Source organism: Neolamprologus multifasciatus, chromosome 4 (genome assembly GCF_963576455.1).
Source record: "Neolamprologus multifasciatus chromosome 4, fNeoMul1.2, whole genome shotgun sequence".
NCBI classification, from domain to species: Eukaryota; Metazoa; Chordata; class Actinopteri; order Cichliformes; family Cichlidae; genus Neolamprologus; species Neolamprologus multifasciatus.
In genome coordinates, this window is record NC_140442.1 from 4,972,156 (window position 1) to 4,999,880 (window position 27,725).

Consider the following 27,725-nt stretch of genomic DNA (forward strand, 5'->3'; position numbering starts at 1 on the left):
TTTCCGAGCTATTATTTTCTTGTCATCAGGATATGGTAATTTGTGTCATCGCTCTGGTAGCAATAAAATATCTCCTGGAGTTCAGCTTGTAAAGTGGATGCACTTTCTTTTTTTTTTAAATCTGAAAGTGTAGTACGTATCTACAAAATGTGCAGCAGATGCTTCTCCAGACAGATTTACACTGGAAAACTAGTCAAGTCTTTAAAAGCATGACCTGACTGGGAATGTGTGATAAAGTGGAAGCTGTGGAGCTGTCAGATGGAGGAGCTGTAAGGCAGAGGCATGTGTATAATCTCGATGTTATGGGTTATATAATGCATCTCAACCCTCCTCCCTACAAACGTACAGTACTGCGTGCTGTTTATATCTTCTCAACCCCCCTCCCTCCTTCCCCCTAACTCACACTCTTCCTTAATCTGCTTCTCCCCCCTTATTCCTTCTTTCCTCAGGTCGTCATCATCTCTACAGCTCCAGACTTTGCTTTCTTTCTTCTCATCTGTGAATAATTCTCTCCATCAAAGAAAGAGAGACGTGGAGACACTGCTAGTGCTGTTCTGCTCCTGCTACCGAATCCTTCAACTCCTGTGCTGTCTTTACTGAGCTGGAGGGGGGAAAAAATCAGCTCCATCCATCACAAGCGACACTTTTGAGCATCAGACTACACATTTACAAACACATGTGGACACTTAACGGTACAGTGGGCTGAAATCAGGTGTACATTTTGGGATCTAGCGAGGAAACACCCACCCACACACACACACACACAGACAAATACACAAATCCAGAGTTTGTAGTATGTGAGTAGTCCATGTGTGCTTCAGATTAGTGTAGTATTTCATCTAGAAGGAGTGTGACGTGACTCTAAAAAAAGTCAAAAGTAAGCCATCGTAGAATGGTCATTTCAAACAGGACCAAAGGTTCATGCCCTTGTACAGACTACAAAAGAAGAAAATCCTTATGTCAGTATTTTTCTTTTAGTGTACAGTATATGCCGTACTGTATAGGAATACATCTCATGTAGTACTAGCAGGACGAAATATCCACCGTGGATACTCTCGGCCATTTTGGACGCCTTCTCCAGGGTTCCTACCCTCTGGTTTCAGAGTTAACTCGCTTATTTTCCCCAGAGGAAAGACGACGAGGCATCCAGTGGTCTTTATTGATGTCAGAAGAGCGAAAAATGAGGACAGACTCATTGGTCTAAGCATGTTACATAGCCTTGAAATGTGTCCCTCTCCCTCATGCTTTTTGTCACAGTCCTCATGGTGCTCGTCGGTATTTTTTAAATTATTTTGCTCCGTCATTTGTGCGAAACGGTATACACGCAACCATGCGGAAATGAGTTTATTCGTGCCATTTTTTTTTACGGTCCACTGAGGATGAGATGATGCGAGACACGAACTATTTGATCGACACTGGCTTTCAGGCCAAATCGCCAGACTTTTCCTAATGTGGGACAAAACGGGTTCAACGAATCCTGGCTTTAGGATTGGACCAGCATCTGTTTGGAGTGCACTAGCTGGAGGATGTATCCCACACTGACGGATATCACCACTCTAATTTATTTTTCAATCATTCCAGGACAATGTGTGTTTTTTTTGTTGTTTTTTGTTCCTCGAGCTTCAATCGACAAAATTATTAGTCCGTATCATGTCACCGACAAGACTTTAGGAGGACACACACGTCCGTGTTGCTTTTATTAGTGTGTGTTTCTGTGTTTGTGGGCGTGTTTGTTTTGTATCGTGCGTGTCTGTGCGTGTGCGTATGCCTGCGTGTCACTGTGACCTTGTGTGTGACACGTTTTTGTGCTCACCTCCTCCTTTTCCTCCTCTCCCGTGTCCTTTTCCTGTCTTGCCTCCCTCGCTCCTCGAATCCCGGCATCCACAGACTGTGAAAAGCGCGTCTTGGAGCCAACTTTGTGTTGTGTCTTTACAAGGAGCTATTTTCTGTGTGTGTATGTGTGCGTGTGTGTGTGTGTGAGTGAATGTGTATGTACTATACGTGCCTCATTGCACTAGGTGGGGAAACACTGTCTTTCATAGACATTAGTTTGTATTGTCTATGTCGTCTCTGAAATCAGCTGCCAATCATTCAGCCCTTCTCTCCTCTCTCACCCTTTGCCTGATGTAAGTAACTGTGTTGATTGTGTACTTTCAGTAGTTTGTGTACTGTATGTCCGAGGGAAAATCAGGACGGCGCTGGGATTGATCATTTTAATCGTTGGGTGTGTTTTGATTACATTCAAGAGAAGGAAGACAACAAAAAATAAAAGGTTTAAGGAAGAAAAAAACAGATCAAGATAAATTTAGATCCCCATAAAGGCGAGACGTCGGGGAGGAGGTGTTGTGAGAAACGAGCGCTTGAAATATCTGCACTACTTGTGTAAACCGATACAGACTTTTCAAAGCCATGTCTGTCACCACACTGTAACCTCAGCAAAACAGTACAACACCTCACTGCAGCTACTTGTATTGTTGCCATTTCAGTCTCATCCTCACGTGCACAAACACACGCGTGTGTGTATTTTGTGCGTTCAGTTTCGGGATAGGGGGGGGGTCTAGTTTTCCTTTGGATCAGTGAAGGTAGCGGGAGGTTATAATTACGTCTGAAAGTATTTTGTGTTGTTTGTCAGATGGGGGGTTATTGATCAGCTTGTATAAGTAGATATGGTATTGATCCATCGGTCTAGAGGCCCCATAAACTCTCCTCCTTTCCCAGCCTCTCTCCTTCTCTCTCTCTGCTTGTGTCTACCCTATTTAGCCCTACTGTTACTGCCTTGTGATAGATTGCAAAACTCATACTGGAGCCAGCACATTCCCTTATTCTCCTCCTCCCTCTGTCCGCCTACCCCCCCCCCCCACCACCACCATCTAAACCCCTCCCTTTCTGTTTCTGTCTGTCTGATTACTCATTTTCTCCTCCAGCAATCCTTACCTTTCCTCCTGCAACTCTCCATCACCTAACCATTTTTCCTGCTCTACCTTTTCCTTTCCTTCAGCTTCCTCACTCATCCCCCCCCCCATCTTGCCCTCTTTCTTTCTCTCTGCGTATGACAACCCCACCCCACCCTTTCCGTCCTCCCCCCTATTCTCCCCCTCGCTGTCTTCTCTCGTTTGTGCAGTTCCGAATGGTCATGGGGAAACATGTTTGCATGCTTATATTAACATGAATGATGTCAACTTGATGCAATGAAAATTATATAAGTGATGCTTTAAGCAAAATCTGACAAAGAACTTGATACTAATACTACTAATGACGACTAAAAGGAGATCTAGCAGATGTTTATCTCTGTGGTCGAAAACAACACTGAAGAAAAAGGATTGTTTATGCTGTATTTATCTTTCTCGAATTGGTATTCCTTTTGATTTTCATTTGTTCTTTTTATATATAATTTATTCAAGAGGTTTACTTTTTTATTGGTTAACGCTGAGTATTTTGATTGAGAGGTTAAGCCAGGGCGATCGTTTCAGTCGAGACTGCTGTACCAGGTCGCAGGATGTCTGTGAATGTGTAAGTAACAGTGTGGCTGAAGTAATGATCATGGAAATAAAGGATATGTATCATCCAGCCTCGTGTTTCTTACTTCCCTTGATGCACTGGGCTGTCGCAGATGCCAGGCAGTGTGCTACGTGCTATATATAATATACAAACTTCACAAACTTCTGAGCATTTCACATGTCCACAGTGTATATTTGCCTCAGGCATGGAAGGTAAGACCTGGATAGAGACTGCCTGAACCCCGAACTTTTTTATTTCTTTTTTGAGTTTTCGGACTTTCAGCTGTGCATTACGTCGCATGTAATTATTCAGCCACTTTGTCATGAATTCTTTATCGTGACCACATTTTGCCTAAATGCAACGTGGAGCACCGTCGCCTGCCCTGTGTGCGCACCCACATCTGCACTCCTACTTCTATTTTGTCTCCCTTTCTTTTAGAAAAATCACTCATATCATTTGTCATGTGGTTATTATCCCTCGTTAAAGCCCACCAGCAGCAAGCTGCACCTCCGGTGTTTCGGCAGAAAGCTGAGTGAGGAGGAAGAGGAAGCTCAGATGTGCAGAGGAATGACGGAGAAGGAGGATTAGGGGGGGGATTAAACAAATGAAGGAGGATGAAGAGCCACAGAATGCCAGCGAGGAAGAGAACGGGAGGAGGAGGAGAACACAAATGGGAAAACCTGGAGGAGAGAGGCGATAGCTGCGTGCAGGATGTGTGGAACTGGACACGGGAGGAGGTGGAGGAGGCTAGTTCTGTATATAGACACACTCGTAAAGGGGCACCTGCAGCATACTGACAGTGTTAACAGTTCAAGAAGTGCAAAAAACACACACACACACACACACGTGACATCGACCAGTTAGCACAGCTTTAATGGGCTACGCTCTTGAGCAAAAAATGTGAGGAGGGGCTGGGTGGGGTGGGGGTGGGGGGGTGCTGTCTCCATGGCAACTTTCCCACCGTGTAAAAAAAAAATCATTTAGTCGGAAAGACATTTCACTCAGTTCACTGAACTGAAAGAGGCAGAGAGGAGGGAGGGGGGGAGCAAGTGAGACACTGGGTGTGGGAGTGTGTGTGTGTATGTGTGTGTATCACGCTGGAGGGACAGATCTAAAGGTATCTAAAAGCTGACAGCAATGCATTGACCCTTACTGCAAATGTATCTGATTATTAAACATAATGATAATGAATTCGCCTGCATCGTTAAAGATGTATGCAGTAACTCTGGGTGATGCTTTGGGTTTCTAGTTTTCTTGACAGGGCCATCTGCATGGAGCCCAATCTTTATGTAACATGTTGAAATTCACTTTATGCCACGACATTAAACCTGTGTCTCCAGCGCGCCGGAAACCTTTACGTGACGCCCAACTTTTGCTTTCTCATTTTGAAAGTATGCCAACCACTTATTATGCCACGTGTACAGTTTTTAACATTTTATTCCAACACTATAAATAATACCCGAAACCTTTCAAAATAATGAATTCAATGAATGCATGCAAGTGGAAACTTCAGCCAGCAGGAGTATTAGAGGAGCCTGCCTCTGCAGGGGAGCAGTGTATTAATACAGGAGTGAGCCCCAGGATCTGACCTTCTCTGCAAACTGCTGCCATGGAGGAACTTGCTATTCACCCAATGAGCACAAACTTATGTAAAACATCCACTGACATTAAATTGCCGCATGCATGGCTTTAAATGATGAATGCTCGGGAAGTTCTGTACAAGATTAGAAACTGAGGTAAGATCCATAATTAAACTCTGTTTTATTACTTTTCATTGCTGGTCCATGATTTGACAGAAAAAGGTAATTTTCTATGAAGATTTTTAAAAATACTATCAGATCTAATACTCTGGGCAGGAGTGTGTCCAGAGGAGCTCATGGGACGGAGCTGTCTAACCAAAATATAAGTGAATTAATTATCTTTGAACTAGTGAGGTGGAAGCAGAAAGTGAAGTAACACAGACATATTTAAATGAATGCGTTAAAATTGTATTTGTATTAGTTCAAAGATATGTCTGTGAAGGTTCTCAGTCATCCAGGTCATCGTAGTCAAAGGAGCTTGCAAAGAAAAGCGTCTGGACTTCTTTAAGTTACTTGAAGACGTTTCACCTCTCATCCGAGAGGCTTCTTCAGTTCTAAGGTCAAATGGTGGAGAGTCCCAGATATAACCCTAGTGGGAGTGTCCCCCCACAGAGGAACAAAAGGACCCCCTGATGATCCTCTAATCGCCTGAGCCAAGGTGTGGAACTGGGTGTGGGTCCCAATCAGCCAGAGTTTCGGGTGAGTTCATTGTGAAACCTGGCCCCACCTTATCATGCGAATTCCTGAGGTCAGATGGCCCAGGGTGTGAGTGGGCGTTAAGGCGTCTGGGAAGGGATCTCAAAACTGGATTATAGATGGCAGAGAGTTGGTGTCGTAAACCACCGCCTCTGTTCAAAGATGGTCGCTCACAGTGGACATAGATGGCTTCTTTCACTCCTCTTTCAAACCATCTGTCCTCTCTGTCCAAAATGTGAACATTGGCATCCTCGAAAGAGTGTCCTTTATCCTTAAGATGCAGATGGACAGCTGAGTCTTGTCCTGTGGAGGTCGCTCTTCTAGAAGAGCGACCTCCACAGGACAAGATTCAGCTGAATGACAAGATTCAGCTGAATCTTGTCATTCAGCTGAATCTTGTCATTCAGCTGAATCTTGTCATTCAGCTGAATCTTGTCCTGTGGAGGTCGCTCTTCTAGAAGAGCGACCTCCACAGGTCTGAATCTTGTCATTCAGCTGAATCTTGTCATTCAGCTGAATCTTGTCCTGTGGAGGTCGCTCTTCTAGAAGAGCGACCTCCACAGGTCTGAATCTTGTCATTCAGCTGACAAGATTCAGCTGAATGACAAGATTCAGCTGAATCTTGTCATTCAGCTGAATCTTGTCATTCAGCTGAATCTTGTCATTCAGCTGAATCTTGTCATTCAGCTGAATCTTGTCCTGTGGAGGTCGCTCTTCTAGAAGAGCGACCTCCACAGGACAAGACTCAGCTGTCCATCTGCATCTTAAGGATAAAGGACACTCTTTCGAGGATGCCAATGTTCACATTTTGGACAGAGAGGACAGATGGTTTGAAAGAGGAGTGAAAGAAGCCATCTATGTCCACTGTGATCTTTGAACAGAGGCGGTGGTTTACGACACCAACTCTCTGCCATCTATAATCCAGTTTTGAGATCCCTTCCCAGACGCCTTAACGCCCACTCACACCCTGGGCCATCTGACCTCAGGAATTCGCATGATAAGGTGGGGCCAGGTTTCACAATGAACTCACCCGAAACTCTGGCTGATTGGGACCCACACCCAGTTCCACACCTTGGCTCAGGCGATTAGAGGATCATCAGGGGGTCCTTTTGTCCCTCTGTGGGGGGACACTCCCACTAGGGTTATATCTGGGACTCTCCACCATTTGACCTTAGAACTGAAGAAGCCTCTCGGATGAGAGGTGAAACGTCTTCAAGTAACTTAAAGAAGTCCAGACGCTTTTCTTTGCAAGCTCCTTTGGCTACGATGACCTGGATGACTGAGAACCTTCACAGACATATCTTTGAACTAATACAAATACAATTTTAACGCATTCATTTAAATATGTCTGTGTTACTTCACTTTCTGCTTCCACCTCACTATATGTTGGATCCAAATATTGCATTTTGTTCTCCATGTCATTTATTTTAAAGCTTTTAGATATAATTTTAAAACATAAATTTAAATGTTGCCTTTTTTATATGTTTTTGTTTTATTTTTTGTTTTTTAATAGTTTTTTATAGTTTAAAGTGATTTACACATTAATGAATAATTGTGATCTAACAATATAATGCCTGTGCTTCTGGAAAGGCCCCTCCCCTTTACTTCAGGCACTTTATTTATTGCTAAAACCTTTCTCAAGTTAGATTTTGACATTGCTACTTCACCACTTTGCAAAACAGTTATTCAATGCTGAAGAATTTTCAGGGTCTTTTGCAGCACACTTTTTTATGTATTACATTGTTTCAGGTTGCACAAAAGCCTACAAATCACACCCAAGGTTTTCAACACAAATTTTTCTACATTGGATTTATTTCTGATCAAATATTACGATTTCCTGTTGGCCACTTTTCCTTCACATTCATGGAAACGCCTCTGGTAACCTATTTGTCTGGTAACCTATTTGTGTGGATGCCATTGTATCAGCATGCTGGCTGTGATTACCTGTTGTGAGGCGACCATCTGGCCCTCAGCATCCCAGCTGGGTACCAATGTCAGGAGACGGATTGTCTTTACCATACCACCTGGACCTTGCAGACATAGATAGCTACGGCACCAACTATATTTCTGATTCATATTGTATTATGTAATTCTGTGACGAAACAAGGAACATAAGAGGAAAAAAAAAAAAAAAAACACTGTCTGGTCTTCCAAAGGCATACACAGAAAGCGGGCTTTCTGTAATTGCTTGGCAACTGCTGCCATTGTGTGTGTTGAAGTTCAAAGCAGCGAGACACACTGTATATTCCTCTGAGCGGCAGAAAGCATCAGAGTTGCAAAGTAAAGGGATGCCTACGCAGGCACATTCACACACACACGCACACACGAACATTCACCATCCATTCTGTCAGTTTAATTTGGCCATGATGCTCATTCAAAATAAAAAAGCGCTGTGGAGGAGCTAATGTTTGCATCCAGGGGGTAGCCTTGGGCATAAACCCTCCCTCAGATGAACTTTCTTTAGGTCGCCTGAAGTGTTCTTGCTTACTGACGCCCAAATAGAAAAGCTGCTTGAGCCCACAGCTTGTTGCCCTCCTTAGAATTTAGGTTAAATTGATGTGGAGCATTGTTTCTGTGGGAGGGTTTGATCTTGATTAGCTCTGAAGCGCTTTGCTGAATGCTGTGCTAAGCTGACTGACTGGCTGGCATTACCACAGGGAAGGGGATGCTATTGTTGGACCCACAGAAGCAGCATGCCGATGTGTTACAACTACAGGTTAGCCTCTGGTGTATTGTGCGGATCTGACAGCAGTTAATGTGCCGATAGCTGCTGTGGTAATTATGTTCTTGTTTCCAGCACTGAGGTTGCAAGGGGAATGTGAAAGTCTTTTTATAGAACAATGAAGTTATGAAACCATGAAATCCAGAAAAAATCAGCAACTAGGTTAAGAATGTCAAGCCTAAAAATCACAGACCATGCTTTGTGGTGAAGATGTTTTTCTCAGTACCATGGATTTCGTCTCGGTAGCTTTTCCTATATGTAACTTACTCTAAACATATACCGAATATAGATAAACAGTCTGACACTAAATTAAAGGAACTTTAGGTTAAAATGTGTAGCCTGCTCTCTGATAAGACCATCATCGGTTCATCATCGCTAGATATTTGCTGACATCTGCTGGAGGTTTGGATCAAAAGCACTTGGATATCTCCAGCGTTTGTCCTCAGAACCTTCATCTGAATGCACCTGCCATTGTTATCTGTAATAGTCAGCTGTCTGGATTTTTCTTGTGTAGATTTCAGTTTTACCCTTGGGGAAAGGCCTCTGGCTGCCTCAGGTTGGTCATTAGATAGATTTAAGGAAAGCTAACGGGAGCCTTTCCTCATCACTCAGACACTGAAAAGCAAAGATGAGGTTTAGAAGTCCGAGCCAAGACAATATTCACTGACGACCCTGCACCTCCATGCTTCATTATGTGGAGCAATATATATTGAGGGCATTTCATTTTCAGTAATTGCTTACAAGCAGCCAGATAGCAGAGACGTCTGGGCCTGCTCTGGGCACTTACACATCAGTTATGGCAATGGCAAATGTTTATGGGCCAGACGTGGTCTAAAAAGTCATGAAGTGGGTTCCACCAAGTTAAGCGTGGGCTGGAAGTGACCCAAACACTCGGAAGCGAGAAAATACCAACACTGTGTGAAGAATTAATGGCTTTTGTTTCTTTTGTTATTGTTTTGATGTTGTTGTTGTTCTTATTCAAAATAGAACTAGATGAAATTAGCATTTAGGAAAACACCTGGACAGATCACGCTATTATAACTTTGTCTTCTGTCCCTTTTTGTTTTTTATCCTCACCTCTCCGTGCTCCCCTTTCCCACTGTCACCAAGTTCTTGGTCATAGTGGATCATCTGAATGTTGGGATTCTCTCGGTCTAATATTGTGTTAGAACACACTTGAACTGACTGTTGTTGAATTGGTGCTATTTAAATAAAATAAACTCAAAATCAGTGTTGGGAAGGTTACTTTTAAAATGTATTCCATTACAGAATACAGAATACATGCCCCAAAATGTATTCTGTAACGTATTCCGTTACGTTACTCAATGAGAGTAACGTATTCTGAATACTTTGGATTACTTAATATATTATCATGCTGTTTACAACTACATGAATGTACTATTGCTGTGATTTATTACTGTTACTGAAGGTCCGCGGCTCCGAACCGTAGTAAAGGGACCTCTGGCTAATACGGTGGGTTCTGTGTCGGGCTCGTAGCCGAAAACTAGCTTTAATAGCTTAATAACTTACTTACAACTGGGCTCGTCAGGCTCTCTTCTTGGCTGCAGTGGTTATTATTATATTTACATGCTTCCAGCTCCCGTTTTTGCTCGATGACAGCTCGTACTTTTCCTTTTTCTCCCTCCCTCGCTCACAGACACATAACGGGTATGGCAGTCCATTCTCCCTGCAGCACGGACTACACTGCCTATGATGCTACATTCTTTAGAGCTATACCTGTAGCATTCTGCCTATTAGCTTAGCACAACAACAACAAAAAGGCCTCTCTCACCCAGGAAACACGCAGAGAGAGCGTCACCCTGTAACCATGGCAACCGTAACGCTGCCGCCTGGAACGACAGAACGTAGCTGTCAAACAAAACCCAAACAGTCCTGACCCGCTACAATATGAAACAGGAAAGTACCGCCGTGTAATCCATTTATTTCGACAAAGTAACTGTATTCTAAATACCACCTTTTTAAACGGTAACTGTAACGGAATACAGTTACTCATATTTTGTATTTTAAATACGTAACGGCGGTACATGTATTCCGTTACTCCCCAACACTGCTCAAAATGAATTGGATATAATCAAGGTCTTGGCCTTCAGTAAGCCTAAGAAGACAACAAATAAATTATCTTTTTATCAGTTATAGAAGAAACAAGGTAACTGGACTTCTTTAAGCTTGCAAAGACCCACTTATTTAGGTACATATCTGCTATGTGGGACCACACAAAAACATCTTTGACTGATGAGGACCAAAGCTATTAGTTTTGCATTTTCTATTAATTAGATTTCATTTTTATTTCATTTTTATTTTGTGTTTTAAGCTCAGTTTAGGGAACTGGCAATGCTTTGGTTTAGTGTTTAATGTCTGAAAATGTTTAGATTTAGTTTAGTTTTCATTACCATCAGGGGTTGGTTTTAGTCTTTGTAAGGGGTATTAATGTGAATTGTTACTTTTTGTGAAACCGATATTGAAACAGTGGTTCATTTATTCTGGTATTGCTGGTTTACGAAACATCTCTAGAGCATACTTTCACGTTTTGTTCATGGTAACCCTCATTTTTCGTTATGCTCGAAAAACTTTTGCTTGGTTACAGTGATATTGACAGTGTATTCACACATCCAAGTTCTCCAGTCGTAAGCCAAATTTCACTGAATTACTTTTGATAATATAGCATTATATTTTCTCAATAATGGACAGCAAGAATTGAAAATACCTTAAAACCGTGTCACCGTCTTAAAGATTTTAGTATACTTCTATAATTCTGTGTGTTAGAACGGCTTGAAACCCCCTGGTATTTTGTGTTTATGGTAATTCCCAAGTTGTATCGTTTTCGTTTATTTTCCTTGTACTCATTTCGGTGTTCTTGACAACCTCATGTATGCCATGTTCCGCTTTGTTGTTATTAATAAAGTTTTTTTTTTTTTTTTAGATTCTTGGACTCTTGTGGGCGTGTCGTTTCGTCACTTCCGCCAAAAATACAATAAATGCTCACGCTAACTGCGCTGTCTAATTCAAGTTAATTTTTAAAGTTACAGTTTGGTCCAACCGGTTCAGCGGTTCGTCGGACAGCCACAGTCCATCAGGTCAGTCTACATCACTTAACAGCTTGAAAAAGGCTTGTTAATTGGGTTATTTGAACTATATTAGCTTGAATCGCTCACTGACGTTTGCTGTGCTAGCTAACGCTAAAACGAAAGCTGGGCGCACTTCAGCTGTTGTTGACTTCGTTAACTTGCGTTTAACCTCCCCTTGGCGATAATGTCGATTAGCAATATTAATTATGGATTAATGATTAGTGACTAGAGTACCAGCTAGGTTTTAGGTCCTACCTTTAAAACTGGAGCGCACAGCTATCGCAGCAAACATCTGGTATTTTATCACCGGTTTAAAACAAAACAAAAACAAGAAACAAAAAAGAAAACATTTCTCGCAAGTGTGCTACACTGAAAAATACAAGAGCTGTTTTTGTTTTTCTTTGAGAAAGAATATAAAACTGTTACAGCTTCACAGAGGTGAAGTCGAATGCTTCCATCGTACTGTAGCTGCTGGATGTCCCTGAAATCACTATCTTACATTGGGGTGTTTCAGCTCAGAGTGATTTACTTGTGTACCTGACAAAACAGAAACGCAAAAAAGCAAATAACGTAGATAATCGAGCTCGAATTAAGGTAAGAAATCAAACAGGAAATTAAACAAGGTAACGCTAAAGGTGGTATCCCAAAAAGTTGAAGCTCTTCATATGGACTTTGCCTTGTCAGTTCGAGAAACGTTTCGTCACAGGTTATAAAAAGTGCATTTGCATATTGACTAAAACTAACACCACTGGTGACTATTGGTTTGTGGGGTCAGTACTGTACTGTTTAAGCCATGGGTAGCTTCAGATACTTACTCAATAGCTGGAAGTATATATTTTTTTCTTAAAGATTCAAAGTTATGGTACAAGGTTCGCTGTCTCTTCAATGACAAACACAACATGAGCTGTGACTGAAGAAGTCACTTTGATGAGTGACGAAATGTTTCTCCCACTGAAAACGCTACGTCCAGATGAACAGAATCAACTTTTTGGGATTTACTTACCTGGATGATTCAGCATGCATCAAGACACTAAAGATAGTACTTCTGATAATAAGAAGACAATATTAAAATGTAATGCTTTTTAAATGAATATATATGAAATGTGCAGTGAATTAACATGTTTTTGCTTTAGTTTTAAAGGAAAATAAGCAAGCACAACTTTGTTGATACTGTTGTCCTGACTTTTGAATAGGGGTTTAAATTGTAGCCCAATGTGTCTGTCTTCTCAGTGTAGTAGTAGATCATAATAGATGCCATAAATACCACAAGGGCATTTGTCTGTGAAGGTTCTCAGTCATCCAGGTCATCGTAGTCTAAGGAACTTGGAAAGAAAAGCATCTGGACTTTAAGTTGCTTGAGCAGGTTTCACCTCTCATCTGAGAAGCTTCTTCAGTTCTAGGGTCAAATGGTGGAGAGTCTCAGATCTGAAGTCCAGATGCTTTTCTTTCCAAGCTCCTTAGACCACAAGGGCCTTTCATCCAAGTTTTAACAAAAGTGATTTTTAGAATTGTTTTGTCATTTTCAATGTCAATTATAGCTTTTTATGATTATATTGTGAATTATATTTATTGAATCAAGATTTAAGAATATCAGAAATGCATTCAAATAGAAAGGTAGGTAAGAGGCTTAGAGTTATATGTACCAAATCCTGCTAATGCTGGTGTTGAAGAAATCAGTCAGACTACATTTATTTTATTATTTTTAACCAAGAAATATTTTTCACACCTAAATTTGTTTTTTGTTTCTTTTTTTAAACTATGATAACCTTCTCCTCTGTATCTAGATCTATGGTGGCAGGTTCGGCACTCATGGAGCCATCCAGTAAACCTGGGCCCAACCAGGTGGCTGATGTGGTGTTTGTCATTGAAGGGACAGCGAACCTTGGACCATACTTTGAATCTTTAAGAAAAAATTACATACTTCCAGCTATTGAGTAAGTATCTAAAGCTACTCATTGTTTCCTAACTCATTAATGTCACGTAGCCACGAATTAATTTTATTTCATTCACCACAGGTATTTTAATGGAGGGCCTCCAGCAGAAACAGATTTTGGTGGAGATGTGAGTGTTGCTGTAATTCCTGTGTTCTATCTTTTTAACCGCTTATCCAACTTAAGGTTGGGCTAAAACCTTTCCCAGCTGACATAGGGCAAGAGGCAAGGTACACTGTAGACGGTCTAATCTCTGCTTTTAATGCTTTAGCTTGCATTCCCTGTCACTGTTTGCTGAAATTCGAATATGTTTTTTGAATTCTGTTAATTTATTATTACTATTTTATTTTTTTTCTAGTACGGGGGCACACAGTATGGCCTTGTGGTCTTCAACACAGTAGACTGCGCTCCGGAGTCATATGTCCAGTGTCACGCGCCAACCAGCTCAGCCTTCGAATTTGTCTCCTGGATCGACAACATCCAGTAAAAATGATTTCCCTATTACACCTTTTAAACTGCCCCTTTGTTCAAATCATGAAGAGAAATCATAGAAAATCACACTTTTTTTCCACACAGGTTTATGGGAGGTGGAGCAGAAAGCTGCAGTCTAATTGCAGAGGGACTTTCTGTGGCCTTGCAGCTTTTCGATGACTTTAAGAAAATGAGGGAGCAGATGTAAGCCTGTATTTGTGTTTTCTTCATTGATAAAACAAACCTAGAGGCAGAATCTTTTCATCCAAGGTAACTTAGTAAAAAGCAGTGAGAAGCTAATTTTGGCACTCGCTTAAAAGAACATTCTTCTCTTTTCCAGCTCCATGTTTGTATTGGGCCTACCAGAGTAGCTTTTTTAGAATAGCAAGTTCAAACAAGCTGTTTTAGCTGCTACCTCTCAGTTCAATAATCCTTATTTTTCTTATATTTGATCCCGTCAGTTCATCTTCTTTCTGAAACGACATGTTTTAGCATCATTCCCTGTAATTTTAACCAGTTTTCTCTGATTGGCTCCCTCTTTGAAATACCTGCTTAAAATGGCAAATGGGTGGGGCCTCGTTGCTCTCAGTGTCTATGATGAATATATTAAGGATGTCTGCTGTTATTAACATTATTATGAGACAAAAATAGAAAAAATTGAATTTGAGTGTTTAGATCAGTTTTGAAATCTGAGCTTTCACCTCACACAAATTACACTCACATAAACTGACCTCATTTTCAAAACTTTGACCATATGTAACTTTGGTAATATAGATGAACATTCACCAAATTAATGGTAAAGGAAAAGTATATAATAGGTTCTCTTTAAGAGGCAAAACCATGATTGAATCGTTATAATAAAAGTCTTCCTTTATCCCCAAAATAACTGGGTCTTCTTGCTAAAATCATCTTTAAGAAGTTTCTAATATCTCATGAAATTCAAGTAAAAAGAAAAACGATTACAACAACGCCCGTTTTCTTCTTTGAATTGGCTTAGTAGTGATGAAAATCTAAGCTTTTGTCTCTCCCTCTTTCTGTGTGCTGCTGCAGAGGTCAGACCCACAAAGTGTGCGTGCTGCTGTGTAATTCCCCTCCTTACCTGCTTCCTGCTGTGGAGAGTGTCAGCTACACCGGCTGCACAGCAGACAGCCTGGTCAAAATCATCAGAGATGTAAGTAAACACAGATTTTGTCCTCAGTAGATACTTGGAGGACAGGCTGGCTTTTTTGGTGAAGGTTATTTTTACTGGGTTAGATGTAATCATAGTATTAACCTTGATATATATCTGTTGTTTTTTGTTTTTTTTTTTTTTTTAGAGAGGAATTCATTTCTCTGTTGTGGCTCCTCGGAAACTGCCCCCTCTAAGGGCTTTGTTTGAACGTGCGTCACCAGTAGGGGGGGCAGTTGAATCTCTTCCTGACTACAGTCAAGATCCCTTCCACATGGTCCTAGTCAGAGGCATCTCGCTTCCTGGTGAGAAAACTATGCCTCGTCCACTTGTAGCACATGTTTGTTTTTTGCTTTTATTCTAAAGATATGTTGTGGAACAATAAGCCTTGATGAATTTTCAGTCTTCTTTGATACACAGGGATATGTAAAGGTATTTGGACTCATGTTAAAGCCTTAGCTTTTACACATTGGGTGCCATCATGCAGGTTTTCGGGTGGAGGAATTGTTCTTATTTAGATTTGAGAATGGACTGCTAAGTTGTCCGCTTGGTTGGAACTGTAGTTTTGGCACTTTGACATTTTTAGCCCTGGAGGTTGATGTTTAATATGCGAGTAGACAATGCTGTGAAAAAACAATTTGCCTCCTTGTTTTTAACATATTTGTCACATTTACCTGTTTCACCTTTTCAAAACATTTTTAATATTGGTCAAAGATGATCAAAGCAAAATGCAGTTTTAGAATGAGGATTTCATTTATTAAGGGAAGAAAAGTTATCCAAACCTACCTGACCTTATGTGGGAAAAAAAGTTATTTCCTCCCTTGTTAAGTCATGAATTAACTGTGAGTAATCACATTTTTTTGAAAGCTGAGTTCACTTTTATTGGCCAAACCCAGGCCTAGACTCTGGTGAACCATGTTGCGAGCCATTATCCACAAATTAAAAAAACAGTGGTGATCATAACCAGGAGTGGCCAGCCTACAAAAATTACTCCAAGAGAGCATGAACGACTTATCTAGGAGGTTACAAAAGGACCCAAAACAACATCTAAAGAATTGCAGGCTCGACTTGCCTCAGTTACGGTCGTGGCTACACTTATGATTCAACAAAAAGAGAGACGTGGCAAAATGGGATATTTGTAAGGTGAAAACCAATGCTGACCAAATAGAGCACAAAGGCTCATCTCACGTTTGCTAAGAAATGTCTTGATGAACCCCAAGAGTTTTAGGAAAAATATTCTGTGGAATACAACTGGCATAAAACTAACATGGCATTTCATAAAAGGAACCTCATACCAACAGTCAAACGTGGTGGTGGTAGTATGATGCTGCTTCAGGACCAGGATAACTTGCAAAATTTGAGGAACTATGAATTCTGCTCTCTTCCTGAAAATCGTGAAGGAGAACGTCTGACTATCAGTTTGTACCCTGAAGGTTATGCAGCAGAAAATAATGTGAAACACCTCACCTGTCATCGCCATTGTCCATGCTGATGACAACTTGCATATTAACAATCACGAAACTGAGCTCACAACCCATCAATGGTGCTAGTTTTTGTCATAATGCAACTGTACCATTTAGAAGTTTGGGGATACCTGCTGTTAGCGTAACTCAAGAAGTTCCCACTAAATTGAGATGAACAGAATGAACTTTCTGAGTTTTCCTTACCTCGATGATTGAGCATGCATTAAAATACACCAGTCACTCTGCTACTGAATGGCTAAAAAAAAAAAACGGTGCTAAATGAAGTTTCTGGAGTGGCCTAGTTGAAGTCTAGACTTAAATCCATCAGAAATGCTTTAGCATGGCTCCCATGCTGCTGAATTAAAAAATAAATAAATAAATAAATTTAAAAAAATCTACATTTATCACAAATTGATTTCAGATCTTCCTGCCAAGGGTGCCACAACCAGTTATTAAGTTTAGTTTTTCACTCAGAGCCAGGTTTGAATAGCTTTTTCCCCCTAATAGATGACATCATCTTTTAAAAACTGCATTCTCCATTTCTTCTGGTTATTTCTGTCTAATTTTAAAATTACTGAAACATGACTGACTTTGTACATCAGTTTATGAATCATCCATTTATATAAGATTTTTATTTCACTCTGAGCTCTTCTTTATTTGTAATTCTTAAAGGAATTTCTAAAGACTTAGCTACTGTTCAAGGTTACTCCGACACATCTCTGTGATCAGAGTCATAAATACATGTCATGCTTCCAGTTGTCAGAAGTGCAAAACAGAACAAAAAAAAAACGCTTGTACCTTTTCAACTGGACTTCACTAAACAATGGGTGATGTCCCGATGGCTGCAGCCATCTTTTATGTACAGTCTATGAGCTTATCTCCCCGTCTCTCTAGTTTCTGCAGGTGGGGGACCCGGGCCGCACAAACCTGTCATCCCTCCTCCGGTGCTGGCTAGTAGTCAGCCTGTTGTTGGAACTCCACAGCCCCCTCCACCAATAAACACAACCCCTCCTTATCAGGTAATGGGCAAGCAGCCATATAGTGTAAAGCTGGCTGGAGACTAATTCGTGCTGCCTGCTTTTGGCTCAGTTTCAGACAGCAGTGCTTATGTTTCTTCCCTTAAAACTTTTACCAAGCATTGTCTTCCTTTAATCTGCCCGCTGACAGAATACGCCTCTGACTGCCGCTCAGGTGGCTGCACAGATGGTCATGGAGGCAGCCAACAACCAGAAGAGTCGCTGTGAGTTACCAGAGGGCTCTTTGGGTCTTTGTGAACAATTTATACTAGCCAAGCTTTTACTTGCAGCGTGTCTGTGTTTACATAGACCATGTGTGATTATGCCTTGGTGTTTAACCCTACAGCATATTTATATATGATATTGTTCCGATTTATGCTTTTTTTTTTTCTTTTTTTTTTTCTTTTTTTTTTTTTTTTGTCCGTCTTGTCTTTTTATGCCTTCTTTCCTTCCTTCAGTCCCAGGAATGGGCCAAGGGCCTCAATTTCCCAGTCACCCTGTAGTCAAGCCCATTCAGCCGAGCTTATCAACAGTGAGTACGGTAAATACGCCAATCCAACCAGTTACTCCCAATCAGCAGCCAGTCCCACCCCCAGGACAGCCAGTGCCCAGCCAGCCGCCGCAGCCACTCCCTCAGCAGCCACAACCCTCTGGAAATCCAACCACGCAACCATCTGCAGCGCCCGCTATGGTAATTTCTGTCTCTGTAGCATTTCTGTTTCACCTTTTTCGACTTCTAACCCCCTTTTAGGGGTTAAAAATACAGGAATTTGCAAACAAAGCAATAAATGCATTATTTTTACATTTGGGAAACTGTTAGTATTTCTTGTGTTGCTAAGAGTTAGATTAGACGAACCGTAGCTCTGTAATGTGTCCCTGGAAAAACCAAAGCTGCAGAGATCAAGCTGGTAGCTCAGACAGACTCGGTGACCACCGATGACAAACTCATTATACTTCAGACAATGAGGAAGAAAAACACTTAAAATAAACCGATATTAGATAGGATATGAAAACATGTTACAAGACGTTCATGTATTATTAAAAGGTGACAAATTAACATCCAAAAAAATGAATAAACTGCGACTGAAAAGTGTGGAACATGATGCATGCTGCTCTAAAATTCATGACAACCTCTTCAATATAATTTAAAATCTAAAATAGCAAAACAATAAACCATCTAGCAATTTACTTATTTGGGTCTGGGTTGCAGGGCAGCAGCCCCTCTCGCTAGCCATTTCCTCCAGCTTATCCAGGAAACATCGAGTCCAGCCAAGAGATATAATCTCTCTAATGTGTCCTGGGCCCAACCTGGGGCCTCCTGCCAGTAGAACATGCCTGGCCGGACAACTTTATATCCAGGACTACGTCAGCTGACTCCTTTCAATGTAGAGGAGTGGCGGCTCTACTCTGAGCCCCTCCTAAACGACTCAACTCCTTACCATACTCTTAAGGGAAAGCCCATCTGCCCTTTGGAGAAAGCGAATTTTTTCCACTTGTATCCATGAGCTCATTCTTTCACCTTTAAAAGAACTAACAATAATGGTGCAATAAGATATCTGCATAACATTTAGGACACAACAATTTACTGGTATTTCACATTTAAAATCTTAGCAAGACTTGGATTAAATGAGTAGTAAGTCTGGTGCTGAGTAGTGACAATTAGTCGTATAGTCGCACACATGCCTACTGAAAACAAGAAGTGTTTTTCTATATAGGGGATATTAGCGATCAATCGTGATATCATGTAACTAAAGAACTACTTCCATGTTGTCCAGTACACTGGAAACATTGGCCTCCAAGCATATATATTCCTATTTCCAATGCTGACTTGTCCTGACAGCTGCACATTGCAAAACGCTTTCATCAGATTAATTGCAGCGGTGTTTTTGGCTGCATTCACACTGCAGGTCTTAATGCTTCTTAATCCGATTTTTTTTTTTTTTTTTTCTTTTGTCTGCTTGTTCACACTACAAATAAAATGCGACAGCAAACGCGCTCTAGTGTGAACCCTCAAAGCGGCCCGCATGTGCAAAAGAAGACGTTACACACAACGCGCTCTGTTTAGACCCAGAGCAAACAGTATTGTTTGACTAATGACCCTTAATATGAAGACTTGTTTCGGACTTTACGTTTCCCAATTTTGCTTGAAGTTATAAAGTTATTTTGTTATTTACATTTGGCCTAATAATTATCCTTATTGCTGTTTTAGAGGAGCGGTGCTTCAAAAGATAGCTGCAGATTTCTGTCAGAATCTGCAGATTATACAGTACAAATAAAATGTTCACGTTTCTCCAACGTTGTCTTCCCAACAGTTTCACTGACATCTACACTGGATGGCCAGGAAGCGTTCACCATGTCTTCTCGGGCGCTGATAATTGGCGTCTGTCTTGTGTCAGTGACGTAAAAGACGGATTTAATGCGACATGACCGTTCAAACAGCAGTCGCTTTCTAAAACATCAGATGTGTATCGGATTCAGTACCACATACGAAAGTGACCCAGATCGGATTTGAAAATATCGGATTTGTGCCGTTCACACTGTCACACCATGATCGGATATGGGTCGGATAGGGTAAAAAAAAAAAAGTTGGATTTGATGCGCTTTCGCCTGGAGTGTGAACGTAGCCTTTGTACACCTAAGTCACATTCATGCCTTTATTTTTCTGTTCTGTTTACACATTTTGTTCAAACCCAGAGAAAAGAAAAGGGGAAAAAACAGTTGGACTAATGCTGAAGACATATACAGTACTCTGCATACAGAAGTTCATTTTCATTCCATGATCCAGTGGTATATTGTGTTTCCTAATCCAGGTTTATTTTGTGAAAAGGCTAATTGATCTTTGTGGGGTGGGGGGAAACCCATCCAATTATCCCAACACAGATTTATTGCTTCCTTAATCAGCAGTTTCAGCTCTGTCTAATTGAATGGTTGGAGCATCAGCCTCTGTGGGTCAAATATACTCACAAGTTGGCCAAAAAAACATTGGGTTATCATAGGTTTAATTTGCTGTTTTCACCCCTGTAAACGCTATCAAAGATGAAGTCATACTGATATTCTCACATGTAACTAGCGCTGCTTCACTTAGAAAGACTCAGGACTTGGTGATGCTCTGCAAGCAGCAGCCTTGATCTGAGTTTTCAGACCAGCACTCTGTCTGAAGCCTAATATCAAAATGAATTTTAAATGCTACTACTATCAGATCAAAACCAGATAAGAGTCTCTATTCTCTAGAAGATCATTGTGGGTAGCGTTTTTTCCCCCCCTCGTTTTCCAATTCATTTATTCCTGTTCCTTTTTTAACAGATTCAATTGTCTAAAATGAGTCAAATCGTACATCTAATAATGTAGTTTGATCAGCTCTAAAGAATTATGTCTTACTATTGAAATAATTACTTTTCCCATGAATTGGGAAGTAATTCTTTATTCCTGGAAAAGTGTTGTATTGATAGCGTCCTCTAATTTCCTTACAGCCTGGAAGTCAAGTCAATCCAAACCCAATTCCACAAGGACAAGGTGTCACCAATAAAGTAGTGGCCTGGACTGGTGTTCTTGAGTGGCAAGAGGTAAAACAGATTCTTTGATTTTGAGTTAATGTTCATTCGATGGGAAATAAATGGATGTCTTACTTTTATTGAGAGCCTGGTGATCAGAAAGTAAAACCATCAAGGAAAGAATCGCTTAAGTCATCAGAGTTCAGACAAAAGAGGTCTGGGAAAACTGCTAATACTAACCATTCTCCTCCTCAGTGGGCCTCACCACCAGTACACTGTGGAGCTCCATTTACCAGTCAGCTTGCAGATGTTCCTTTAAAATGTGAAATAGAGCTTTTTAGCAGCTGACCGATACTTTAGTAAACACTGAAAGTCTGATACTTTTTATTAGTGTGCTGCAGCAGCTGCAAAGGAGTCTGAGGAAAACAGAAATGTTTTCTTTTTGTCACAGCAAAAAGAAACGAATTGAGGGAAAATCCGGAAAGATATTGAAGAGTTACAGGTTGGAAAAACAAAGTAAATAACTGATTACTTCAAATGCTATACTAACGTGTGTTGCTTAGTTTAGCTGGAGGGTAATCTAATGCATTACTTTACCTAACACTGCCTTTGACTCTGTAAGTCAGTGAGAGAAGATGTTCCTCACATCTCATGCACAAACCCTCTGTTTGTAGGAAGGAGCCAATCAGAAGAGAGCTGTCTTAAAAAAAGAACCTTGGATGTCTTGGTTTAGACAGAGGGGCTGTACATTATGTTGCATTTATTTAATGTGCAAAATTTGTATGTTGTTATCTAAAAAGTTTTGTCTTTGCAAGCTTCAGAGGGGCTACAGACAAGTTACCTGGTTCCTTGTGTTTCTATTCCTAATGCTAAGCTAACTGGCTCCTAGACTCAGCTTTATATTTTCTGTCCTTTTGTAATTGATAAGTATTTTTTTGAAACTATCTTCAGGATAAGTGAATTAGATGTCCCTGCTGTAAATCAGCCTGTATTAGATTAGAATAAAAACCAGCACAGTCTGAGACTTGCCCTACCGCTGTCTAGGACCTATCACAGCAGTAAGTCTTAATAACCACCTGCCATTGATTATTGTACAGCTTGATTAATTGCACATCATTTTATCGTGCTACTTCTATTGGTTTTTGCCCAAGGTCAAATCGATTCAGTTTACAGTTGCATTGCTGAGCCAGGAAAATGGATGTTAATGCCTTTTATGCGACACTCATGAGGTCTTCCAGTGTTTGTGTTTAGTGGACAGACTCGGATCAATTTCCCCGCATCGACTCCAGCCCCCGTCTTCTGTTTGTCAAGATTATTCAAGTCGGTTAAACGGACAGGAATAAGAATGAAGAAGCTCTGGAGAAGCTAAATCTTGTCTATGAAAATACAAACCGTCACAAATGATCTGAGTGGACGAATTAGAAGCATGAAACATTGCTCTTAATCTGCTGCCTCCTACTGCAGTTAAGTCATCAGGCTTTCAGCTCTGTAAGTGATTCTTCTGTGGCACAATCTGTAATGTTGAGAACAATTACAATGCAGACACTAAATCTCATTTGGAGAAATGGCTGTTGATTAAAAACTCTCAAGGACTGCCAGCACACTTGGATGGCGCTTGCTCGGAGTACAGTGTTATCAATATGGTATGTTCTGTTTTTGGCTGAATTTCAATCTGTTATTCTATGAAAGCTTTTCTCGTCTAAAACGTGGCGTGTTTGCGGTTTCCACCGTGGTTTACTGACACACTTTTTAAATCCACCTCTAATTTAAAGCAGATTAGATTGTTTTGTTACTGTCCACATTCCTGGCTCCTTTTCTTCTCCACCTTAGCAAGCCCTGGAGATAAATAACCCATTTGTCTGCAGCACAACACATTTGTAATGGTCTATAGTAGACCTGACTAATATGTGATAGATTAACCATTGATCTTGTATTGATGCGCTGAAGACGAGTGCTGGCAGTGTTCCCAGTGGGATTGCTGCATCGATGTGCTTGGCGAGAGCGCCCCTCTCCTTTTAATTCTTGACAATTTGTTTAGGTCTTAAAAGTCCATCCATTTCTTTAAATTGCTTTTTCTGATTGAGGTCACTGGCAGAGGCTTGAGCAGGGTAGCCCACAGATCCTTTTCCTCAGCAATATTCTCCAATTGCTCCCAGGCCAACTTGAAATCCCAGATACCCAACAGAGCATTCTGGTGTAAATTGAATGTTGGATGGTCAAACACATCCAAAACGGCAACATTACTCACCAAATAGGAACGGTGCCACTCCAAAGCACACTCTTTTGGGAGTTCATTGCTCAAACTGAATAAGCTGTGAGGTATTTAAGCCTACAAAACAACTGACTAGGGCCCTATGAACTGCAGTCAGTCATTTTTCTCCAAGTAACATCTTTGGGCTCTCTGAATATTTTGGAAATTATGGAGAGTTGAGTGTGCTGATAAGTAAAGAGTTGCATAACAGTCACTTTTCTAAATTTTACAGTGTTCCGATTTTCTGGTGTTAACAATACCTGATATTTTAATTAATGAATTTAATGATTTATTAGTAGTAACACACGTGATAATACTGCAAATGTTCCAGCACCATAACTGTCTGTTTAATTTGCACAGTTATGGTTAACTTTATGCTGTATTGCAGCATTGAATGCATGGTTTCAATAATGAGGTCAGCATATGTACACGTAATCCTGGTGAGCCTGGAGCTCTGCTTCAGACCGCTCTAAATGCTCAGTATCAGACTGTCTGAAACTCAGAATTGAGTGATCTGACTCTGGTGAAAAATCTGTTATTTAAGGCAGCGGTCTCCAACCTTTTTTGCGCCACGGACCGGTTTATGCCCGACATTATTTTCATGGACCGGCCTTTAAGGTGTCGCGGATAAATACAACAAAATAAAACTAGTACTGGTACTGAAAAAAGAGAATTTATTCATAACACACGTGAAAAGACCCAGAAAAACAGAGTTAACGATAACAAAATAATGCTGAAAACGATACATTTCACACCTGAGCCTCAACTCTCGCGGCCTGGTACCAAACGACTCACGGACCGGTACCGGTCCGAGGCCCGGGGGTTGGGGACCGCTGAGTTAAGGCACAGTTCACACACAAATCAAATATACATTTTTTTTCCTTTTTTTTTTTCTTCTGGCCTTTAGTGATTGTTTTTAGAGAGATCTGTTCTTTCTGTCTAAATATAGAACTCAGTGGCACTAGCCTTTGAGTGCTTAAAGGGAGTATATTATGTTTTTCCTTATTTTTTGTATGATGTCAGAGAGAGTGGATATTCCTCATATGGTGTCCCACCTATCTGCTGTTCAGACCTTGTATTTTTAAGTGGCAGGCAATCAGAAAAAAGCTGTCTTAAACAGAAGGGAAAGAGCTGCTTTTTTAATATAGAGAATCATCTGTTAGGTTGAAAGCCCAGAAAACGATAAATAAGAATGATTTTGAACTGAATCTTGCAAAGCTACTTTGGCTGAGTGCAAGAATAATAATGTGCTGAGCGTTTTAGGTTTTCTTTAAGGGCTTTTTTGAGTGTATTTCATTTGCAAAAGACCACAATAATTAAGATGAAAAGTTCATGTGACTTATAAAATTATGTTATTGTTCACTCATTTCTTTTCCCAGATTTCAAAAGCTGTTCTAGTTGGTATGAATTATTTTCACCATCATAGCTGTATAGTGAACATTTAATATTGTAACAGCTTTATCGACAATGAACCCCATAAACTGGCTGCAACTATGCACTTCTTCCCAGGCTTAAAATGCAGACCAAAATAGAAAATTCCCAGTTCCCTTTAATTATTTGTGAAAGTAAAAATCTTGTCCACTCTGCAGGCTGAACTTGGGCTTTTTCAGTTGTTTTCTCAGGGACAGTAAGAACACACCATCAGGTCTATTTTGAAGTTGGGCTAGAGGTGCGAATTCTTATATGAAAGTGTTAAAAATATATTTGTTCTCTGCACTCTTACTGATTTCTTTGTTCTGCGTGTGCACACTAAACTTAATACATAATGTGCTCAGCCACAAGAACTTTCAGTTTAGCTAAATCCAGTCTGCCTACTCTGTATTTGAATTTTGGTTTAAGAGAGTCGGCCGTGGTATCTCTTGGAATAAGCTTTCTGTGAGCTTTAAGTAATGTTTTCTGTGCCCTTCTAGATGAGTTCTTCTTTTTGTCTCACACACGCCCCTCTATGTTAACCCATGCAGAAACCTAAAGCCTCATCCATGGATTCGGCCACCAAGCTGACGCGATCCCTGCCATGTCAGGTGCACGTCAACCCGGGAGAAAATCTGTGAGTAGCTCATCAGACACCCTGGACGTTAAAAGTGGTGAAATGGCTTTTGTTCACGCCGTGACTCTGTGCGTTTGTCTCTTAACAGAAACACAGACCAGTGGCCACAGAAGCTCATTATGCAGCTAATTCCACAGCAGTTGCTGGTGAGACCGTGTGTTTATACTGTTTTCTTTTGTTTATGTGCAACAGTGACGCCTTTATGAATGATGCATATCTCGCCTGCTCTCTCCATAGACAACCTTAGGTCACCTCTTCAGAAACTCTCGGATGGTTCAGTTTCTCTTCACGAACAAAGACGTGGAGTCGCTGAAAGGCCTGTACCGCATTATGGCCAATGGTTTTGTAAGTTTTCGAGCTCCCTCTGCCTTCCTCTGAACCTGGAATGTGTGTCCTCTGCTTGTCCCCGCTCTTGTCCATCATTCAACATACCTCGATTTATTTTGCATGAGTGCAGGTTCCACCTCAACCCAGTAGATGGACTGAGCGTGAACCTGTGTTGCAGTTTTATGGTGAAGACTCTAGAGGGGGTTCTAGGCCGCTCTTTCTTTTAAAGCTCAACATCATTTAAAACATTATTTGTCATCAGTTTAAACAAAAGAAAAAAGCTTTTAGTTGTGATCCTTTTCCAAAGGGGTAGCATAATGATAGGACTTTTGTTAGTGTGGTTTATTTTTAATCTGCTCGTACCTTTGAGAAATAGCGGAGGCATTAATGGCATTCGGTCCAGCTGAGCTCTGCCTCTTTGCCTAAATTTGATTTGCAGCCCAGGGAAAGAACAGTGTGAATTAATATCATTTGCATTCACTTTATAAAACTGGCATGTTTGATTGGGCAAAGGAGCTTAGGAGAAGGTTATGTCCCCAAGCCGGAGCCCATCACATAATTACAACAGTGTCCCATGTCAGGGTCTTAATCTGCCCTGTGACCCTCTGCAGGCTGGCTGCGTCCACTTCCCCCACACTACCTCGCCCTGTGAAGTGCGGGTGCTGATGCTGCTTTACTCATCCAAGAAGAGAATATTCATGGGCCTCATCCCCAACGACCAGAGTGGCTTCGTCAACGGCATCCGGCAGGTCATCACCAGCCACAAGCAGGTCCAGCAGCACAGAGCGGTGAGTGGAGGTGGAGTTTGTGGGAAGAAGGTTTCAGCGTGGTAGAAAACATGTGCAGCGGGGAGACCAAAAGCAGGTGATAATGAGGAGGTATTTTAGAGATTGGACAGGGAATTGAGGTGCATTGTTTAAGGCGTTAAGTTGCATTGTTGTTGACATTTCATTTAGTGAGCCTGGTATCTTCACAGCAGCCACTCGACTACAGGCATTACCTCCTGCAACATTAGCTGACTGTTGCACTCCCACCTCATTATCGCTGCTTAACTGAAGGCAAATATAGGTGCAAAGCATAAAAGCTCTTTATGTCGAATTTGCTTCAACCACAACACAATGGCCTCTGCAGTAATCGGCGCTGTGTTTATTTCAAAATGCTGGGATAATGCACAGTTACTGCTTTTTAATTGTTTATTTCACGTTAATGATTAATAACTGGCTAAAACATCAAATATTAAGGGTTTAATTGCCCCTAATTTAAGTGCTTCACTCAGCTCTGAGATTGTGTGTGTGTGTGTGTGATGAAACTATCACACCTTTGTTTGTTTCCAAGTATTTTTGGGGTTGTCAGAATTTGGCTCTGACTTTGTTAGTCTCTTAGTAGTTTAAAGCTCTTGTAAACTCAGTTTCAAATATTAAATATTTCTCTTTAACATCAAATATTTATATTAAATCAAAGTCACAGAGGGGAAAACCATTGTTGGGTATCAATTATTAAGAGTGAAACACTCAAAACTGAACCAGCATGGTAAGCAAAGACCAAACAGCTGAATTTCATATATTGATTTAGGTTTTTTTTTTTTTTTTTTTCTTCTTCTAAATGGAGTTTGGAGGTATGCTTAAATCTGACAGCAAATAATGCACTTATATGGGACCATGAATACAAACTCAGGAATAAGTTTGTATTCAGGAATAATAGTCCAAATTTTTCCAGCTTTCATTTAATTCAGGTGTACCCAGCACATTTTAGCTCACGGGCCACAAGCAGTCCAATTTAATCTTGAGTGGGCCAGACCACTAACGCTATTGCATAATAGCCTATAAATAGCACATTCAAATGTTTCCCTTTCTTTGTTGTTTTTTTCTAACAATGACGGAAAATTATCCACTTTCCTCATTTAATATTAGCCCTGCTGAGTCAACAGACACTCACCGGCCAATTTAATAGGTACTCATGTTCAACTGCTTGTTAATGC

At 40.8% G+C, this 27,725-nt stretch overlaps 2 protein-coding genes across 5 annotated transcripts in view; both read left to right on the forward strand.

Annotated features, from left to right (window-relative positions):
• syt3 (synaptotagmin III) overlaps positions 1 to 3,567 on the forward strand; it is a 47,506-nt gene extending 43,939 nt beyond the window's left edge. For both annotated transcript variants that reach the window (XM_085157026.1, XM_085157027.1), the window contains one exon: positions 450 to 3,567. The gene's annotated coding sequence lies outside the window, so the exon portion shown is untranslated. The remainder of the gene's footprint in view (positions 1 to 449) is intronic.
• A 7,885-nt stretch (positions 3,568 to 11,452) lies between these two features.
• The window catches only part of med25 (mediator complex subunit 25), a 36,673-nt gene continuing 20,400 nt past the window's right edge, over positions 11,453 to 27,725 (forward strand). For all 3 annotated transcript variants that reach the window (XM_085156731.1, XM_085156733.1, XM_085156732.1), the window contains exons 1-15: positions 11,453 to 11,591; positions 13,367 to 13,516; positions 13,598 to 13,643; positions 13,872 to 13,996; positions 14,090 to 14,188; positions 15,035 to 15,155; positions 15,301 to 15,457; positions 17,510 to 17,634; positions 17,783 to 17,855; positions 18,090 to 18,322; positions 21,102 to 21,194; positions 25,335 to 25,420; positions 25,509 to 25,566; positions 25,658 to 25,765; positions 26,359 to 26,535. In XM_085156731.1, coding sequence (XP_085012857.1) covers positions 13,371 to 13,516; positions 13,598 to 13,643; positions 13,872 to 13,996; positions 14,090 to 14,188; positions 15,035 to 15,155; positions 15,301 to 15,457; positions 17,510 to 17,634; positions 17,783 to 17,855; positions 18,090 to 18,322; positions 21,102 to 21,194; positions 25,335 to 25,420; positions 25,509 to 25,566; positions 25,658 to 25,765; positions 26,359 to 26,535 — 1,647 coding nt within the window. In that variant the 5' untranslated portion in view covers positions 11,453 to 11,591; positions 13,367 to 13,370. The remainder of the gene's footprint in view (positions 11,592 to 13,366; positions 13,517 to 13,597; positions 13,644 to 13,871; positions 13,997 to 14,089; positions 14,189 to 15,034; positions 15,156 to 15,300; positions 15,458 to 17,509; positions 17,635 to 17,782; positions 17,856 to 18,089; positions 18,323 to 21,101; positions 21,195 to 25,334; positions 25,421 to 25,508; positions 25,567 to 25,657; positions 25,766 to 26,358; positions 26,536 to 27,725) is intronic.